This window comes from Bos mutus, chromosome 22 (assembly GCF_027580195.1).
Source record: "Bos mutus isolate GX-2022 chromosome 22, NWIPB_WYAK_1.1, whole genome shotgun sequence".
In the NCBI taxonomy this organism is placed as follows: Eukaryota; Metazoa; Chordata; class Mammalia; order Artiodactyla; family Bovidae; genus Bos; species Bos mutus.
In genome coordinates, this window is record NC_091638.1 from 68,812,963 (window position 1) to 68,832,349 (window position 19,387).

At 56.0% G+C, this 19,387-nt stretch overlaps 1 protein-coding gene across 1 annotated transcript in view; it reads left to right on the forward strand.

Annotated features, from left to right (window-relative positions):
• Positions 1–19,387, forward strand: part of NRXN2 (neurexin 2) — a 103,068-nt gene that overhangs the window by 10,044 nt on the left and 73,637 nt on the right. The window contains exons 3-6 of the mRNA XM_070359310.1: positions 6,118–6,135; positions 11,029–11,058; positions 13,212–13,283; positions 17,582–17,883. Of these exons, the coding sequence (XP_070215411.1) occupies positions 6,118–6,135; positions 11,029–11,058; positions 13,212–13,283; positions 17,582–17,883 (422 nt within the window). The remainder of the gene's footprint in view (positions 1–6,117; positions 6,136–11,028; positions 11,059–13,211; positions 13,284–17,581; positions 17,884–19,387) is intronic.

Genomic DNA, 19,387 nt, shown 5'->3' on the forward strand with positions numbered 1-19,387 from the left:
ATTAAAATACGCAACTCACCACCATTTACAACATTTCAGATGGAAATCTTTAAAAAATATGTTGCACACCTCCCTGCCTGCCTAAGCACATTTGGAAGGTGATTTAGGCTTTTCCGGAAGATTCAGGCTGTCGTGGTTCCCCTCAGGTATTGCCCCGGACTGTCACTCAGGGCTTCCTTTGTTGAGGTATGTGCCTGCCTGAAGTGATGCCAGACTGCTGTACTTTGGTGTTCTTATGTTGGCTTTTTCTAGTTTTTCCACCTCCGCCCTTTGGAGGAGTTGTCAAGGAGCAACCACCCCCCACCCCTCTCTGTTTGTGAACTTGGAAATCAGCATTCCCAGCATGTTAGAATTGTGTGTCACTAACAGAGAGTGGATTCTGGGTTGGGTGTGAGAGGCTCCCCTATGAGAAAATAACAGTTTTTAATGTATAACTGTTATCATGTCGGTTGTGGCTGCTCAGCACTGTTTCTTTTCTTTGGTTCTGGTCTTCATCACTGTCCTTGATAATGAATCTGCTGGAATCCTGAATTCATGTTAGCCAAGACAATACCATTTATGCCTTTGGGGGAGGCGGTCAAGACCTGCGTGTATGCAAGTTGAGTAAATGAGGTCACATATGTGGAATCACTCTGTCAGCTCTAGCATCTAATACCTGTGGTGCTGACAGCTTCTGCTGTTGGAGACAGCTCCAGGCAGAAAGCGATGGACAGCTGAGAGAGCTGGGTGGGGAGCGACTGCTGTAAGAGCCCAGAGATGAGGGAGGTGTTCCCAAGGAGAGCCTCCTAGGGTGGAATGGTTAAGAGCACGGGCTGCTGGGTTTAATCTCGGGTTTGCTAACTGCTGGCTGTGTGAACCTGGACAAGTTGCTGAATCCCATTGTTTTTCAGTGTTCTATTCTGTGAAATGGAGGTCGTGTTGTTGTGAGGACTAAATAAGTGAACACATGGAAATATGATGTCGCTGACTCAATGGACATGAGTTTGAGCAAACTCCAGGAGATGGTGAAGGACAGGGAAGCCTGACATGCTGCAGTCCATGGGGTTGCAAGTCATACACAAGAGTCATACACAACTTAGTGTCTGAACAAAACAAATGGAAACCCTTAGGTCTTCCCGCATGGCTCAGATGGTAAAGAATTTGCCTGTAATGCAGGAGACTGGGGTTCAGTCCCTGACTCTGGAAGATCCCCTGGAGAAAGGAATGGCTACCCACTCTGGTATTCTTGCCTGGAAAATTCCATCGACAGAGGAGCCTGGCGGGCTACAGTCCATGGAGTCTCAAAGACTTGAACATGACTGATCGATTAACACTTTCACTTTACGATGTGCCAGGCACTATTCTAAGTGATCAATAAATGCTACTATGATTATTAACCCTCATGGTCAGAGAAGGCTTCATGGAGGAGGTAGAACTTGGCTAGATCTTGAAGGATGGCTGAGTGAGATTTGTGGAGGTAAAGGAAAAGCTAGGGCTTTCTCGCCAGGAAAACGGCCCAAGTGCAGAGTCTAGAGGATGTGAGTTGAGTGTATCAGACCGAGATGGTTGTGCTTTATTATTATTATTTTTTAACTACCTATTTATTTGGCTGTGCTGGGTCTTAATTGCAGCATGCGGGATCTAGTTCTCTGACTAGGGATGGAACCCAGGGATTGGAAGTGCAGCATCTTAGCTGCTGGCTGGGCCACCAGGGAAGTCCCTGGTTGTGCTTTATGGGAAATAAGATCGGAACTGCGATTAAAACCAGCTTCTAGAAATCTTGACTTGCAGGCCCAGAATGCAGCTCATCAGAACTTTTAAAGCCAGACAGATTTGGTTCAGATTTTGATTCTGCTCCTCTGCCCAGCAATGTGGCCTTGGGCAAATTTCTTCCATTTTCCGAGCCTTGGTCTCCCCATCTCTCTGAGGGAGTAATGGTATCTATTGATGAAGTATTAACAGTAGGGAAATGGTGCACAGAAAGAGTCAAGCTCACTCAAAGTGCTGGGTAAGTGAGGAGTGTTCACTTTTAACTTCTTATTCATTCAACAAACACAGGCCTGCCTTTTTCTGAGCCAGGAACTGTGTGAGCAGCTGGATACACAGAGATGAATGAGACATTGTCCTTGCTCTTGGAGATCTCACAGTCCAGCCAGGAAGCAGACATGGAAACACAATCGCAATAGAGATCGGATAAGTGAAATAACAAGCCAAGGTACATCTTGAGAACTGGCACAAAAGAGGGATGGCTAGGAGATCAGCTCAGAACACAGACCCACATAGACTGACCTAGTCTGAAAGCAGGAGTCCACTTCTCAGGCAGCCGAGGGAATAGTATGTATAGACACATGGCATATTAGGGAAACGTGGAGAAATGGGGTGTGGCTGGAGCCTGGATTGTTGCAAGGAGGGGAGGTTGGAGGGAGGTGTGGTAAAACCTCAAATGGACTTTCTCAGGAAAATTGGACTGGGACTTCCATGGTGGTCCAGTGGCTAAGACTCGGCCCTCCCAACGTAGGTAGCTGGGGTTTGATCCCTGGTCAGGGAACTAGATCCCGCATGCCACAACTAAGAGCTTGTGTGACGCAACTAAAGATCCTGCATGCTGCCACAAAGATTCTGCACACCGCAACAAAATTCTTGTGTGCTGCAGCTGAGTCCCGGCACAATCCCCTAAAAACAACACAAAGAAAAACAAAAAAGACTGGACTTGGACTTCCCTGGTGGTCCAGAGGTTAAGAATCCGTCTTGCAGTGTAGGGGATGCAGATTCAATCCCTGGTCTGGGAAGATCCCACATGCTGTGGAGCAACTAAGACCATCTGCCCTGACTACTGAGCCTGAGCGCCTGGGGCCCATGCTCCACAACAAGAGAAACCATTGCAGTGAGAAGCCTGCTCACTGCGGCAAAGAGTAGCCCTTCCTGTGATAAAGAGTAGCCCCTGCCATGACTAGAGAAAGCCTGGGTGCAGCAACGAAGACCCAGTGCAGCCAAAAATAAAAATAAAAAAAAAGACTGGACTTGATCTTGTAGGTCCTGGGAAGCCTTGAAGAGTTCTAAGCAGAGTCATGACTTGGTTGGACCACTTTGGTGGTGCTTGGACTGTGAATTACAGGGTAAAAAGACTGACGTAGGGGGAGATCCTTTAAGAGTGTTCTGAGAAGAGGGTCTGAGGAGGGTCTGGACTTGGGCTGTCCTGATGGTGATCGAGGGATAGAAAGGGTTTCAAGGAGTCAAGCTGAGCTTTTAGAGTTTTAGAAGCTGGAATTGATAGGACCTGGTGATTGGTATATGAAAAAAAAAAGATCAAGGCTACTTTTAGAGTGCCTGATCTGATCAGGGAAGGCTAGCAGGAGGAGAGGGCCATCGTGGACAGGAGGACACTCAGCATGTGAGCCACTCGGGTCACGCTTCTCTGTAGGCAGGTCAGAAGCACAGAAGAGGTCTGTACCTGAGCCACTGAGAAGTTCTGCCCATGTGCGTGTGTGTGTGCGTGTGTATTGATCACGATGGTACTTAGTAAGGTGTAGCTGGTACATGTACCAAGAGAGCCAGGCTGGGTTTGGGTGGGGGGACCAACCGGCAGGAGACTAAGGCAGGAACCCGGGTCAGGGGTGAGTGTGGGGGCTCTGATGACCAAGGAGTGCAGTGGGCAAAGGCAGAGGTGATTTTGTGCTCCTGGGCAAGTGTCCTTTTCTGTGCAAAGGAAGGAGATAACATACCAAGCTTGTGAGGGTTGCCCAGAAGCTGGCGTGTAATGGCACACAATGTGTGACTGACTCATGGCATCTCTGGAGTGTGGCAGTGTGTGGGGCATATACTCCATGAGAAGCATTGGTTGAGGCACTTCCCTGGCAGTCCAGTGGTTAAGACCCTGTGCTTCCAGTGCAGGGGACATGGGTTCAATCCCTGGTCTGGGAACTAGGATCTCACATGCCACTCAGTGCAGCTGAAAAATAAAATTAAAAAAAAGAAGCATTTGTTGAAAGCAGTGTCTTTGCTGCAGGCAGGGAAATGGGCACTTTGTTGCAGAGGGTGGAGATGTCGAGCGTGGCTTGAGCAGGGGCTGGATGTCAGGAATTGAGTGATTGCTGAGCGCACAGCCGTGGGTGCAGGACTGGCCCGCAGGGAAAAAGCCAGGGCTACAAATAACAGGTTTGGGGGTCCCTCAGCCATGAAAGTGAGCTCTCATGGAGCAGGGCGGGAGAAGAGAGAGGAGTGTGGAGGGCACGGGCTGAGCCTGGAGGGGCCCATGATGGCAGGTGAGGGGCACAGGTGAATCAGCAGAAAGCGAAGTGCAGCCAGGAAGAAGAGGCCAATGAGTCCCCAGGTGCCTCTCTAGGAAGCCAGGAGACAGGGGACTCGTGCAGGCAGCAAACTAAACTTGGTTGTTTCACCTTCCTGAGTATAGCATGACCCACATTTGTGGCAGGTGGGAATAGGATTTGCAATCCCCGCCATGTTGGATTATCCAGAAACCCGGAGCCTGCTTGTTTGTGCAGGAGCTGCAGAGATGAGTGTGCTGACCGGCCAGGGCCCCAGCACATGGGGGCCAAAGTGATCCCAGACACAGGGCTGCTCATGAGAGCCCAAGGGTTTTCCTGGGGGCCCCTTCCTAGCCAGCACCCCTCCCCGCCATAAATGTCGTGTGATTCAGTTTATTTAAGCAAGTCGTTGTATACATGGCTATTGGGGGATGCGGCTGCCAGGTAAAAGAAGCCCTGGGTTGTAGAGAAGTGTGTGTGTAACACATGTAGATACGTACAGGCTTGTGTGTGTGGGTTTAGAAAATGGGAGATGATAGATCATAGACAAAAAAGGGAGCTGTGTTCCTCACGGAGGGGGTGGGGGTGGATTGGGTGGGTCTCCAGCCCCTGGAGGGAGTCTGGGTGGTGTGCAGCTCATATTATGTATTAGATCACAGTGCGGGTATTGATTCTGCATGGAGCCCGTGTGTGTACTGTGGGGGCGGGTATAAGATGTGACAAATGACAGTGTGCTTCTGGAGTTTACCTAACCCCCTGAGAGCGGATGAGACAATAACACAAAGTGTGTGCATGCGGGCATGAGTGTGTCCTGAACAGCTGTTTGCCTGTGCACATGTGTGTCCTGGGGTCCACTTACACACGTGTGTGTGCACACGCGTGCGTGCGTGTGTGTGTGTGTGTGTGAGCCCAGCCTTCTTGAGCTTGGTTGAAGGAATCGCCTCTCGGCTCCCTCCCTTCCTTCCTTCCCTCTTGACCTACGTGGTGAGCCCGAGGGACAGGCTCAGGCAGGCCTCTAAGCGGTGAGGGCTGACTGCCCAAAGGCTGTGGCATGACAGAGGGGTGGGTTCAGTCTGGCCCCCCGAAATTTGACCCCCTTCTACCACTGAAGTAGCCCATCCAGCCTGGGGGCACTTTGTCTTAGCCAGCTGTTGAAAAGTCATTTATCCCAGAATTGCAGAACCAGAGCCAGAAGGGGCCTCAGAGGGGTCCTAGTCCACCCGTCTCCACCCTGGAGAGGCACTGGGGGCTCAGAGAGGCTGAATGACTGGGATGGGAGTCGTGCAGCACTTTGCGACAGAAGCTGTGTACTAATCCCCAAACCCCAAGGGTGGTGATGGGGAGCACGGTTGGGTCTGAGTGTGCAAAGGCCTCAGGTGTGTGTTGTGTGAGAGATTATACATGTCTCTGCATCACTAAGTGCCTATGTGTGTCAGTGTGTCAGTGAGGGTGAGCCCTGCGTGAGCGTGTCCCCATCTGTCTCTGAGATGCGGTGGCGTGCAGGGAGGAGCGTGCTGGGGGAGGCTGGGCACCTGACTGCTGCTCCTGGCCTGGCCTCCGATTCTCCATGTGACCTTGAACAGTTGCCTCCCTGTCCTGGGCCTCAGTTTCCTGAAATGTGACTTAGGCTCAGGTCCCCTTGGGCTGTGTGACCCTATTTGTGAGGTGCCAACTCAGGGAACAGCTTGGTCTCTGTCTCATCCCCCAGGGGCCTTCCAGGTTGGGTGACTTGTGTCCAGGCCTGGGCGGGCTAGAAGACCTTAAACCCACCTCCCATCACTCCGCGTGGAGCCCTGTCCTTAGTACCCACGTTAACGGCCCTCTTTTTTTCTCTCTCTTTGCCTCCCCCTTCCTGAACCTCGCTGGCCTATAGAGGAGCACCCCATGGAAGGTGAGTGACACCTCTTGGTCGCTGGGAGTGGTGGATCACTTGCTGGGGGTCCTGGCGGCCCCCTCCCCTGCCCATGTTGGGGGTGCCCAGGGAACGGTGTCCTCTTGGCTGCCTTGGCCCCACCCTTCACCTGTCCCCTCTTTCTGGTCTGCTGGGGAGAACTGCCTGGCAGGGCCAGTCCTTCCACTGCCTGTCCTCAGCGCTTCTGCCCACCGGCCTGTCTTCCTCCCTGAGAGGAGACCAGACTGGGAGTGGAGCTGGAGGGGTGGGGCTGAAGATTCACAAGTGTCCAGAAATGACTGAAAAGATATGTTTTTGCTCAGCCCAGGGGAGGAAGCGTAGAAGGGCCATACTGCCACGGCCTGGGGGTGGTGCTCAGGTAGAATTCACTCCGGGGTCTGAAGAGTGCAGGCCAGGGGTAGGGGGTCAGGCCCCTGGGTCAGAGTGTGTGCGCTGGGTGGCCGTTTCTCCTCTTTGACACACTTGCAGTCCCCTATCCCCTGGGCTGGCATGAGTAGGTAGGGTGGTCTGCTTCTTCCTTCGGCCCAGGCCCAGGCAAGGGCACCGAGCGTGCCTCGCTTCAGGGTCTCTCTGTCCATTCTTGCCCGGTCTTCTGCTTCATTTGCCTTGCCTCTCTCTGGTTTTTGTCTCTGCCTCTCTTTTTCTCCAGGGCTCTGTTCCTGGACTTATTTGTTTCTGTCCTGCCCCGGGGTCCCTCTGGGTTCCTGTCATTCTCTGAACCTTCTCCTCTCACTGTGCTTTTCCGTGTTTCTTTTCCTTCTTCGAGGTGGACCAGATCAGGGAGAAAAGACTGGGTTGGATGGTCCAAGCTTGAAGGCAGGGCTGCAGTGGAGCTCACGCGGCCCCCACGGGGGGCAGGCAGGGGGCTGGGAGGGAAAGAGGATCCCGGTCACTAAATCTGTCCCATACTTTCTTCCTGGAGCAGCGGGACTGGGAAGCATGTGGGCAGCCCACCCTGCCCTGGATGCAGGAGTCTCGGGCAGAAAGGCAAGGAGGGCTTGGCTGAGTGTGGGGCTGGAATCCACCTTCCCTCGTGGTGTCCACGTTTGGCTCGTCTTTCTCCCCGATGTCCCTTCTCCTTGAGTGTCCTCAGGTCCCCTGATCCCTGTAGGCAGGCACCCATGTGTGCATGCGTGTGTGTATGTGAACCTGTGTGCACACGTGTTCATGCAGCTCTGTTGTATCTGTGTGCATGTCTGTACACGTGCACTCGTGTACACATCTGAGTGTGTGCGGAGCTGTGTGCCCCTCCAGCGTCCCGTCTTCTGTGGCCCGTGTCTCTGGAGCCTCTGTAGAGCGTCTGCATCTGTGTCTGCATCTGTCCTGTCTGGGCCTGTCTCTCCGTGTGTCAGTGTTTACTTCTGGGTGTGTGTAAGAGAGAGAGTGTGCGCGTCTGCGTGGACGCAGCCTTCTGAGGGCCGGAGATAAGATTTAGTGCTGATGTGACTTTTACTTGCTCTTGATGTCGAGTCTCCTCCGGAACAAAGGGAGAGATGCAAGAGGAAGAGGGGGAAAGGGTGGAGGAGAGAGCCTGCGGGGAGGGGGCAGACAGACCAGAGGAAGGAGGGGGGGCAAGTAGAAGCAGGAAGAGGAAGGAGGCAGCGCAGGGAGGGGCAGAAAGGGGAGAAGCACCAGGGAACAGCCAGGCCAGAGAAGAAGCTGGAGGGCTGGTAGGGGAGGAGCAGTGGCCTGGAGCTGAAGGGGAGAAAACAGGGAACAGTTCTCCAAACAAGTAGACTAGAGGGCCAAGAGAGAAGCTGGGTTGCGGGGACAGTGGGGACTGAGCCCACTGAGCCGTCTCTTGGGGACACCATGGTGGCCTGCTGGTCTGGATGAGGCCTTGCATGTCAGTGGTTGGGCAGGGGTGTGTGTCTGTGGCTGTGTGTGTGTGTATGTGTGTGTATACACACGCAGGGATGTGATGCATCTGTGTGTCTCTGTGACGTGGCTGCTTGTGTGTCTTCCAGTCTTGCCCCCTGTAGCCCTCTTTCTTCTTTCGACGCTGGTCCTCCCTGGGGTTCTGGTAGGAGAGTGAGGGGGTGCGGCTGAGAGTGGGGCAGTAGGTCTGGCAGGTGGTGGCTTCATGGGGGTGGACTGGGGGACTCCTCAGTGGCGCTACACTCTGGACTCTGCGGGTCCCCCTTCAGATTTCTGAGTCCTCCGTGCCTTCGCCCCCTTTTCCGGTCCTTGGACACTGTGGCTCAGGCCTAGCTTTCTCCCAGGAACCTAGCCATCCTGCTCCCCAGGCTCTTGTCAAGTATCTCCTTTTGGGGATCCTGGTATCCCTGGCTCCTTTCCCTCTAGCCTTTTGTAGCAGGGAGAGGAGACCCAGAAGCAGCCAGACAAAGCGCCCTAGGAAAGGACCCTTAGTAACGCCATCCGTCACTGCCGGCTCTTCTTCAGGGGCAGGCGGAGGGGCTGATGCCACAGGTGGAAGCAGGGAGGGGTGTAAGGAAGAGGGCCAGGGCCTGGGGATAGCAGTGAATTCAGGCCGGGTAAGGAGGCAGGCTTTAGGGAGGGCACCCTTGGGCCAGGCTGGCCTGAGCTGCGGGGAGATGGGTAGACGACGGGGCAGGGAACGGGCTTCCCCTTCCCCAAGATGGCTGGTGCTGTCACGCCTGAGGGAACCGAGCAGCTGGTTGCCGTGGTGACAGAGGAAAGTGCCGCATGCTAATGAGGCTGGCGGGGAGCCGGGCGGTGCAAGGGTCTGCGAGGTGGAGAAGCCGCTGCCCCAGCAGTGGTGCGGGCCTGTGGGGACAGAAGCGGGGTTCACAGGGCACTCGGCTCTTGGGCCTGGAAGACCTGGATGAGGGGCTAGGGCCCCGGGTCTGGGTCCTGCAAGTAGGGGGTTTGGAAGAAGATGGTAGTTTTGGGGGAAACAGTTGGTGGGGGCATTCGGAGCAAGGAATGAGACTCGGTCCAAATACTTGGGTTCCCTCCAGTTTTGTGGATGAAACCTGTGTCTCCCCAAGAGCTCTTCTGTCCGGAGGCAGCCCTCAGTGGCCGTGCTCCCCTCCCCTAGCTGGCCTAGGACCCAGAGATTGGGAGAGACCCATGGCACCTAAGACTAGAAGAGGGCAGCAGGAACCATTCGCCCATCTCCGCTGGGCCCAGGCCCTTGGCCCTCCACCATGCCCTTCTGGCCTTTTTGCTGTCTTTCTTTCTGGAACCCAGGCATCCTGACCCTCAGCCTTGCCCCAGGGACAGCTGGAGCGCTTCCCCTATCTTCTGTCCTGCTCCTGCCTTTCTGCCTGCAAGGCCCACATCTCATGATCACAGCCCCTGGGGTGGTTTCCAAGGGCAGTGCGGTGCTGCAAGGCCGTTCCTTCCCCACTTTCTTGGTCAGACCCCACGGGTGCAGGGGTGGGGAGGTGAGGGCGGAGGTTGGTGGGGCTGACTGGTTGCCTGGGGGAGCCCCGGGGTCTCAGCTCAGCTGTGGGGCCTGGTGCTGCTAGCCTCTCTGGAGGGGAGTTTTCTTTGACTGGTGCCTTTCAGGGACTGGGGTACTGGTCGAGTGGGCCAGAATCTCTCCCCCCGAGGCCGAGGGGATCCCCAAATCAGAGCTGACAAGGCTCTCTCAAGGGACCAAGGCGACTCTGAAAAAAATCCCAATCAATCTTACTCTCAGTCTTGGATGTAGGGCTGGTGTTTCCCATTTCCAAAATTCAGCTCTTGGGGCACCTCGGAGGAGACCTGGCCGGAGAAAGAGGATCCGTAGAATAGGTTTTGTTTTTTTCATAAAATAGTTTGAGTGAGGTGTGTTGGCCTCTTAGGGAGCTCCCTCTTGGGGGTCCTGGCTGTCCTCTTTTGTCTTTGCTATCCGAGGGTGCTGGCCTAGCCTCCCGGGCCTCTGCATGGAAGGTCCCAGACCCCCATTCTTTATTTATTTAATTTTTTGGCCATGCCCCAGGGCATGTGGGATTTTAGTTTCCCGACTTCTGAGGGGCCCCCTGCAGCAGAAGTGTGGCGTTTTAGCCACTGGACCACCAGAGAAGTCCCAAGACCCCCTTCTTGATCCAGCATGCCCCTGGATTCTGCTTCCTCCTACCTGCTGCTGCTCTTTGTCCTCCTGAGCCCCAGTTTTCTCGCAGAACCCGGGTGTGCAAGGTGCCTGCTACCCATTCCAAGGCTGTGGGGAGTGCAGCTTGGGCGAAGGGGCCTGGATAGAGGCTTTTCCACAGCCCCCTTTGGTGGGAGAGGCCGTCCAGGCCCAGTCTCCTCACGCCCCAGTCCTTCCGTCTCTGCCAGGCTCGTGGGATGGGTGGAGGGTGGAGATCCCGCTTGCCAGCTCAATCCCATGCTAACAGGACACTCTCTCTCTCTCCAGGTGGCTTTGATTTTTGTGTCGTGTTTTATTTTCTCCTTCATCTGAATCGTTTTTCTCGTTGACTGTTTTTTTTTCTCTCCGCCTCCCGGAAGAAAAAAAAAAAGAAAAAAAGAAAAAGGAAAAAGCAGCCCTCCCAGCCTCATGCTTCTCCTCCTTTTCCTTTTTTTTTTCCGGCAAGAAGAAAAAAAAAGAAACCAAACTCTCCTCTCCCCCGTGCAGTAACTCCCTGCCCCCTCCTCCCTCTGGTTCTGCCTGTACCCCGTCCCCCTTTCCGCCGCCCCCTTTTCTCTCTCTCTCCCCTTCTCGTGCCCTCCACCTTCTGTTTCGGCATCGGGGCCCCTCCCCTCAGCTCTGGGCTGGGGGCTTTCCCCCGATGTCTGTCACAAGTTAAAAGGGTTTTTAAATTGTGGCAGCAAAAGCTTTTTTCTCCCCTCTCTCTGGCTGATTTTGATGACTCGTGTTTTCTTTGTTTCTTTCCCTTTTTCTTTCTTTTTTTCTTCCTTTTTTTTTCTCCTTTCTTTCTTTCTCTCCTTCCCCTTTCCAAGGTCCGGCTCACCTGACGTTAAACAGCGAAGGTATGGTTTGAAGTTCTGGTTTGGTTTGGATTGGATGGCCCCCAACCTGCGCCTGGATTTTCTGGCCCCGCCCCCTCCCCACCCTCTTCCCCCTCCTCCACCTGCCCCGCCTCCTTCCTGCCTTCCTACCCCCTTCCTCTGCCACATCTTTATTTTACTGGGTGCTGGGGCAGGGGGTGGGGGGCTTTTCCCCGTGTGTGCTCTCCGCTCCCCTAACCCCTGACTCACTCCATCCGCCCTCATCCCACCTTGGTTTCTGACATCAAGAGATGTTTGAACTCCTGCCGTTGTCTCCAGTCACCTTTTTTGCGTTTTCCTGATAGTGTATCTTGCTTTTTTTTTTTTTTCTTTCTCATGGTGGTGTTTTATTTCCTTCCACTCATTCTGATCATTCTTTCTCTTCTGTGAACCCAAATACAAAGAGAAAAGCATGGGCTGGAGGAAGAGGATTTTAGGCAGCCTCATTCCCCTCACCCTGCTGCTGTGGGATGCCCCCTTTCCACAGCTCCCCCCTACCGCCCCACCCAGGCCCATACACCCTCCCCGGTGACTTGAGGATGTCTCCTGACCCTGTTTGACAGATGAGGGCATTTAAGCCCAGAGATGACTTGCTAGTGATTACACAGCCTTTAATTGGTGGTACCTTTGGGACTGCTCAGCTATTTTTAGCCTCCCTTCGACCAAGTCCTTACCATCTTTAAAAGCCCTGGTGTTCAGCAAACCTGGAGACAGAGCCCAGGAGTCCTGACCACGATCCCCCAGCTCTGACCTTCCTGTCACTGACTCCCTCCCAGACCCTCAGGCACTGCTCCGGTACCCAAGTGGTCCTCTGTCGGGGCTCACCTTCCAGAGAGATGGGGTGAGGGTCTTAGCCCGTAGACAGGAGAGGCCTACAGGATGCAGGCTGGGCTGTGGGGAGAGACTGAGATCTGGAATGTGATGGATTTAGGCCTGGGGCGGTAGAGACCTGGAATTCATGCAGGGATGTGAAATTATGACAAGAAATGTGTGAAAGGAGGAAGTCCCGAGTGGGTAGTCAGGGTCTGGCTGGTCGATTCACATCCTTCTTGCCTCTCAGTGCCTGGTTCTGGAGATGCCGGCTATGGCTTACCATTGTTATAGATGAAGGCCTGAAGGATCCCTAAAGCCCCCACCCCCACCCCACCCCCGAAAGGCCACAGCTCAGGCATTATTCTAGCTTTATTTCTGGGGACTGGGGTTGGAATCAGGGCCCAGACAGGGACTTTTAAACTCCATCTTTGAGTTCCCCTCAAGAACCATCTCCTAGGGGCTGGTGGTAGCTGTGGTGCTTGGGAGACCCTGGTCGGGATGGGCGGAGAGCTCAAGGCAGCCTGGGGCCCAGATGTGGTGACTGTGCGGACTTTGGAGAGGAGGCCCAGGGTCAGGGGACTGGGCAGCGGGGAGCGAGATGTCCTCCCTGAGAAAGGCCTTCCTGCTCCCACGGTGAGCTCGGTCTGGCAGGACCTGCTGGTGTGCACAGCCCTGCTGAGGGCACCATGCAAGGACCAGGAGCAAATGGAGCGCAGCCCCGCCCCTGGGAAGCCCCTCGGGCTAACTGGCCAAGAAGTGGACGAGGGCAACCTTCGTTTACTAGCACACACTAATAAACGAACAGGTGTAGAGGGAGAACCAGGCTTGCCTTGAATATGGGCAGAGAACAGAAGAGGGGTTTGGTGTGGGAACGGAGGTGGTTTTGGAAGAGGGGTGCTGTGTCAAGCTTGCACGAGTGGAAGAGCAGGGACCTGGCCCAGACGGTCGGGGTTGAGAGTGGCTGTGGACGTTCAGGGCCCCCAGGACCAGAGGGCTGTCCCGTTGGCAGGCTGTCGGGCAGAAGGGGCTCCTCAACCGGCAATGAGGCCTCTGCTCCTCCATCCCAATCTCCCCAGCCCTGGGCGAGGGGTGGAATCCGTGGCTGTGAGTGTGATGGGGTTTGTGGGGCTGGTGTTCTTGGTTTGTCAACCAGCTCCTTCCCCGGAGGCCCTGAAGCAAATGAGTATCCAGAGCACACCCCTACCCCCACTGTACCTCCAGGCAGGCGCTCTGCCCTGGAAAGGGCCCTCTATCACCTCAAGGCTGGGGTGGGACTGCCTGGCTAGCCCCCTGTGCCTGACTCCCCAATTCTGCTTCTCCAGTAGGGTCCTTACTGTTCTCCGAGGGGGGGGCCGGGAGAGGAGGAGCCGGCGATGTGCACCAGCCGTCAAAAGGTCAGTGACCCCACAGTCCCCAGAGAGCCCAGCCCTTACCACCCCCGCAGGCCAACTTCACTTCCTGGAGGGCAGCAGAGTCAACAGAGGCCTCGCGCCTTCTACCGGCTCTGAGGTCAACCCCGCACCCGTAGTACCTGCCCTGGTGTGAAGGGCCACAGAACTCCGTCTCTTTCCCAAAGCCCTGTTGTCCTGATGACCTATTTCTAGAACACAGAGGTCTTCTTGTGGCAGTTGTTTAGGCCAAAGAACAGGGATGCCTTGAGAGTACCTGTTTCCCTGGGAGAGTGGCTGGGCAGCAGGTTCGACACCCCGTTTAACCGTCACATTCTGACGGCACGCTCGGTGTCAGCCCAGGGGGATTCTGGTGAAGACATTGGCATTTTTAATAGATATGTAACACAGGCGTCACTTCAGTGAGCCTTCACGCCCCACCAGTGGAAGGGCTTGTGGCCCTTGGTTTACAGATGAGACTGACCTCACCAATGCACCTGAGGCCAGCCTGGGGCCCTTTATCCTGTCTCAGGGCTGTAGGTTTCAAGCTCCTTATTTTTCCTGCACTAAGGCTATCTCTTAAGAGAATCTTTTCCTAAGAAGTTTGCAGGGCAGAGAAGCAACCCCTCAAGGAGCTCCAGTGGGTGCCAAGCCCTAGGGCTGTCAAGTCCTGTTCTTTAGAACGTGCTGTTCTGTTGGCCTGGATTTCTGCCATCTCTGCCCTCTTCCCCAGCCGTTTGGTATCTCTTTCAGCTGACTCTCGAAAAAGTAGCTAGGCCACCCGCACTGGAAGTCTCCCCCAAGTTCCCTCGGCAAACCCCAGACTCTGCATGGTGTTCCCTTTGTCTGCACATTCATTATATCACTCGCCACACGGCATCGTAACTGTCACTTTACCTGGTTGCCTCCCCCTCTCAACCGAGCTCCCTGAGGACAGTGATTGGGTATTTTCGTTCGTATACCCCCGGTGCTTTCCACGGCTCCTGGCACATATGTAGGCGTGTGCTCAGCAGATTTATTTTAAATGGGCGAATGGGCTCTGTTCTCAAGGGGCTCATTGACGTTCTAACAAATAACTACAGTACAGTGTTGGTACGTGCGAAGTACAGGCAGAGTGCAGACTGTGTGCAGAGGAGCTAGTTTATTCATTGATGGAGAGGGAGAGGCAGCGCGCACACACACAGAACGTTACATCCCGGTAACACGAGTCGTTTATTTGTGGAATGGTTTACAGTTTAGGAAGCCTCACCCCATCCAGTCTTTTTCTAGATGCCCACAGCAACCTGGGAGGTAGGCAGACGATCTTTGTCCTGAGGAGGAAGCTGGGCCTTACAGATGCTGCCTCTTGGCCAAGGTCACAAAGCTGGTGCAAGAGCCAGCATTAGTGCCCAGGTCTTCTTTTTCACATCATACTTCCTCTCAAGGGAGCAGTACAAGATGTTACTAGGCAGTAAGTGCCAAATGAGCAGAACAGACAGCTGTAGTGCTTGAGAGCAGGGAGGGGCTGAGGGGGCTGGAGACCTTCCCAGAGGAGGGCTTTGAGCAGGGCCTGAAAAGGAGGCGGCTGCTCTGCCCCTCACGGCCTTTAGAGGTCTAGGACCCTAACAACTGGTCTCCAGCTACATCCAGCTTGACTGGGGACACTGGTGGGGCTCCACTTCCCCGACCCTGGGAGACAAACGAGTGTCAGCAGTGACCCCTTGCCTGTGCCAGGGACGGTTAGGAGCGGTAATATTCAAGGGATGCTGGGAGTTGTAGTTCCGGGGCGTCCACCCGGCGGGATGGGAGCGAGCGCCCCCTGCTGTTTCAGGTCCCGTTCCTTTCAGAGCGGCTTCATGCTCTTGGGAGTTCAGCGGGCCTGGCGACCCCCACATGCTTACCTGACAGACCGCCCCCCCCCCGCATCCCCACCAATCCCAAGAGGTCCTGCTGCTTCCTCCCCACCCCAGGGCGGTCTTTGTCTGTCCTTCCCACCGTTCTTGGGTTTTCTGGTTCACATTTACTCATCTCTTCTCCGTCGCTCTCCTCCAGTTCTTCCAGGTTCCCTCTGGCTGCTCCAAGCCTCTTCCCGTCCCTGGCCTGCTGGGTCTCTGGCGGGGGCAGGCAATGGAGGACACGTTTACCCTGGCTCCTCTCCCAGGAGACCTGAGCAGAGCCCGGAAGAGTCGAGGAATGGCCTCGTTTCTCCACTTTGCCTTGGCAGCCGGGTCCGGCTCTAGGCCCGCCTCTCTCCTTTTCACCGGGCTCTTTTGTTCTGTTCCAATCACTTTTCCACGTGGTTGCCTTATTCTTTCCTTTCTTTCTGTTTGACTCTCCTTTTAATATTTTCTTTGACTGCAGTGAAGGTGAGGGAGTGGGAGGGGAGGCTGGGCTTTCGGGAGAGACTAGGACGTGGAGCAAACTCAAGGTCAAACATGTTCCCTTTTCTGGTCCTTGAGCCCCCCCGCCCCGGCTCTGCCAGTGCCTGGGCAGCAGGCCTGGTTGCTATGGAAACAGCAAGGCCTTGGCGTCCTTTCCCTAGAGGTCTCTGTCCCCCTTTCCTTGCTGGCCCTCTTCCATCACCCTTACCTGTCCCTTCCCAGTTAGTGCTTGTCTTTATCCAGATTGCTTCCCCATCACCTCTTGCTCGCTCCCAGCTCTGCGCTGTCTCCAGACCCCTTCTGTCCCCTGTGGCCCATTTTCTCCTTCTCCATGTGGCCTGCCTCCACATCACCATTCTTCCCTACTTTTCCCTCCTTGTCTCTCCTTGTCTCCTCCTCTTTGTTTTCTGGCCCTCTCTGCTGGAGCCCTCAGGTGGGCAGAGTGGGGCTTCCAGCTGTCCCGATGTGGCCCGTGCCCCACCAGCCATTGCTGCCCCACAGCCTCAGGAAACCGGGCCTTGCCAGCTGCAGCAGTGCCGTGCCAGGCTCTGGGGCAGCAGCTGGTGCCTTGGCATCCGGAGGCAGTGAGGACTGAGTCTGCGGGCAGCCTGCCCGGAGGGAGAGCAGGGCTGTTGTGCAGGGGAGAGACATCTGCAGGAGGCGCACCCAGAGAGCCCCGGCTTCCACATGCCGTGCTGATGATGGGGCCTGGCATACTGCGGGCAGGTGCCTTCTGAGGGCCGAATGCCCCGCTTCTTCCTGGGCCTGGGGGCCTGTGCTGAAGAACCCCGCCCTCCACGGAGGCCCTCCGCCAGCTGTCTTGCTCACTCCCAGCCTCACCTGCGAGATGGGTGGGCCCAGCTGGAAGGAGAAACGAGTCGCTGTCAGAGTCCAGGTCCTCTGTGCTCCCTTGACTCCACGGCCCGTTTTCTTCCCTCAATGGATGTGGGCTCTGGCTCGTGAAGGTGTAGGGTTAGGACACCACCTTCCCACCACTAAGCCGTTGTCATCCATTTGTAGAAAGCTAAATGCCCCTAAGGCCCTTCCAGTTGTTTTCACTTCTGTTTAAAGAGTGCCAGTGAAAGGAGCCCTGTGCTGGGTGTACACACACACACACACACACACACACACACACACGAGAGCCAGGCCTGCCCGTGTATCTTGCCTCCAGTCATCTCCTGGCACACGGGTCCTACACCTGCCCTCTGGCCACCCTCGGAGGCGCTCAATCTAGGACCTGTCAGCACTGTCCTCTCAGGTTGGACTAGGAAGTTGGGGGGGATGGTGACAGCCATCACGGTGGCCTCCTGTGTAAGCCCCACCCCCTGCTCCCTGGGACATCTGTCACCCACATCACCCTCCCATGTGTCTTCCCCCTGCCCCCCCACCCCATTCTCTCCATTTGCTCAGTGCTATGAAGCAGGCCTGCTAGTCCCATCCCAGGTGGTCAGGCTTGAGACTGTTCCCAGGCAGTGAGAATGGCCATCACCGGACAAGAGGCAGGAGGGGGAAGTGGGCTGCACTCAGGAGACCCTTGGTGCCCCGCCATAGGGGGACACTCTAGGAAGACTTCAGGTGCAGCCTCTTGTCTCTCTTCCGCATCTTTCTGTTAAGGGGAGTGGCTGGGGGAGGGCTGGTGGGGAGGAGACGGTGAGGCTGCCTGCTTCTGTCTGCTTCGCCTGGCCCTGTGGCAGCTTAATTGTCAGCTGTCAGTGTGAGAGCCACTTAGCAGCCTCCTGCCTTGGAGATAGGCGTGGAGGAAGCTGCTTCTGACAGCAAAGATGGCGGGGTCCAGAGAGGAGGGGGCCAGTGGAGGGAGGAGAGTGAGCCTATAGCTTGCAATTGGGATCGAGAGGCTCTGGGTACCCCGGCTGGAGGGGAAGAGGGAGGTCTGGAGTGCCCACGCCACTCAGCCCTCTTCCATTTCTCCACGGTGGCATCCAGGCAAGGAAGAGTTTGTGGCGACCTTCAAGGGCAATGAGTTCTTCTGCTACGACCTGTCACACAACCCGATCCAGAGCAGCACGGACGAGATTACGCTGGCCTTCCGCACCCTGCAGCGCAATGGGCTGATGCTGCACACGGGCAAGTCGGCCGACTACGTCAACCTGTCCCTCAAATCCGGGGCGGTCTGGCTCGTCATCAACCTGGGCTCGGGAGCCTTTGAAGCCCTGGTGGAACCCGTCAACGGCAAGTTCAACGACAACGCCTGGCACGATGTCCGGGTCACTCGAAACCTGCGCCAGGTAGGGGGAGCAGGAAGAAGGCCGGGGCCAGCGGCGTCTGGGGCAGAATGGGAGTGGGGAGCGAGGCCACCAGGATGTGGGGCCAGGCTCAGGCTGGGTGGCAGGGTGTGGTTCTGAAGGATGTTTAGGCTTTGGGTGGGCTGGCAGGGGCCAGGAGTGTGGCCGCAGTCGGCAGGCTGCAAGGACCAGGATCCACACTAGGGAGGAGGCTGCGGAGCTGTCCAGGGCCAGAGCCCGGGGGAAGAGGAAGGGCTGGGCTAGGATTGATGCTGGTGACTTGGTGCTGAGGTTTCAAGGGCTGGGGCTGAAAAATCAGGTGAACTGGCAGCAGGGCGATTCAGGACATGGAGGGATGAGACAGAACCTGAATGATGGGCCCTGGGAGTGCTCTGGGATGGGGAGACGCTGGTCAGACCCTGGAGGGGCAGGTGTCCAGTTAGGGCAGAAAGTCTAGGACACATGGGGTGGGATGTGGCCTGCCCTCAGGCAGGGCCTTTGGGGCTGGGCTAGGCAGGGCCTTTGGGGCTGGGCTCAGCAGGGTCGGGGCAGCAGGTGTGAGCAGGGAACCGGCTGGAGAGGTGCTTGGTCCTGCCTCTCCTCTGGCAGCACCCCAATTCTCTCCTGTCCCGTCCTGTTCCTCCAAAGGGGCGCAGGCTCTCCCAGGGGTTCTTGACTGTCTTGCTGTGGCTTCCAGGCCTGCCCTTGCAGGAGCTCAGGAGACTCTTGGGGCGGCCCCTGCAGTCAGGACAGGGCTCTTCTCAGCGTCTCCAGACGCCCCCCACCCTGGAGGAGCGCCGATGCTTCTGGGCATTGACTCTGTCCTCAGTAGCTCTTGCCTCTCACAAGGTGCAGGGAGGCTGCAGCAGGCGAAGCACTCTCTCTGGCCAGGCTACTGCTCGACAGCAGCCCCCATAGCTTGTGTCCAGCCCTGAGAAGTTCCTGCCTCAAGCGCGGTCCAAACCAGAGCCTTTTTTGAAAGCAGATAAGGCTGCTGTGCGTCCTTGATGGCTCCCGCCTCTGCCTCCGGACTCCTTGCCCTGCTCGCTGGGTGCCTGGGAGCCCCAGGCACCCGGGTGCCAGGCTCCTGCTGGTCCCTTTCTCTGGGTCCACCGCTTTCTCTCGTGGCTGGTGGCAGGGATGCTTTCCCAGCTCCACTCCAGCAGGCTAAGTGCAGCCAGGACCGTGGAACCCCTGAGGCCTGGGAGGCACCATCTGGGCTGGTTTGGAGCTCTTCTCTCACTCGGTACCTTCTCTTATTTCCTGGTTCTGGCTGAACTTCTTGGTGAATGAACTTCTGTTGTCTCTCCTCTTCACCGTCACTGGCAACTTCCTTCTTCTCCTCTCCTTCCTCCCACTGAAGGCTCCTGGGGGGCAGGGGCTGTCAGACCTCACACTGTTCTTACCTGCTCCTCTTCAACCCACTGAGTCACGATCTAATGGGGCATCCCTCTCAGTGGTGACTTCCTCTTGCTGTCGGGACACCGTGACTAATCCACCTGCTCTT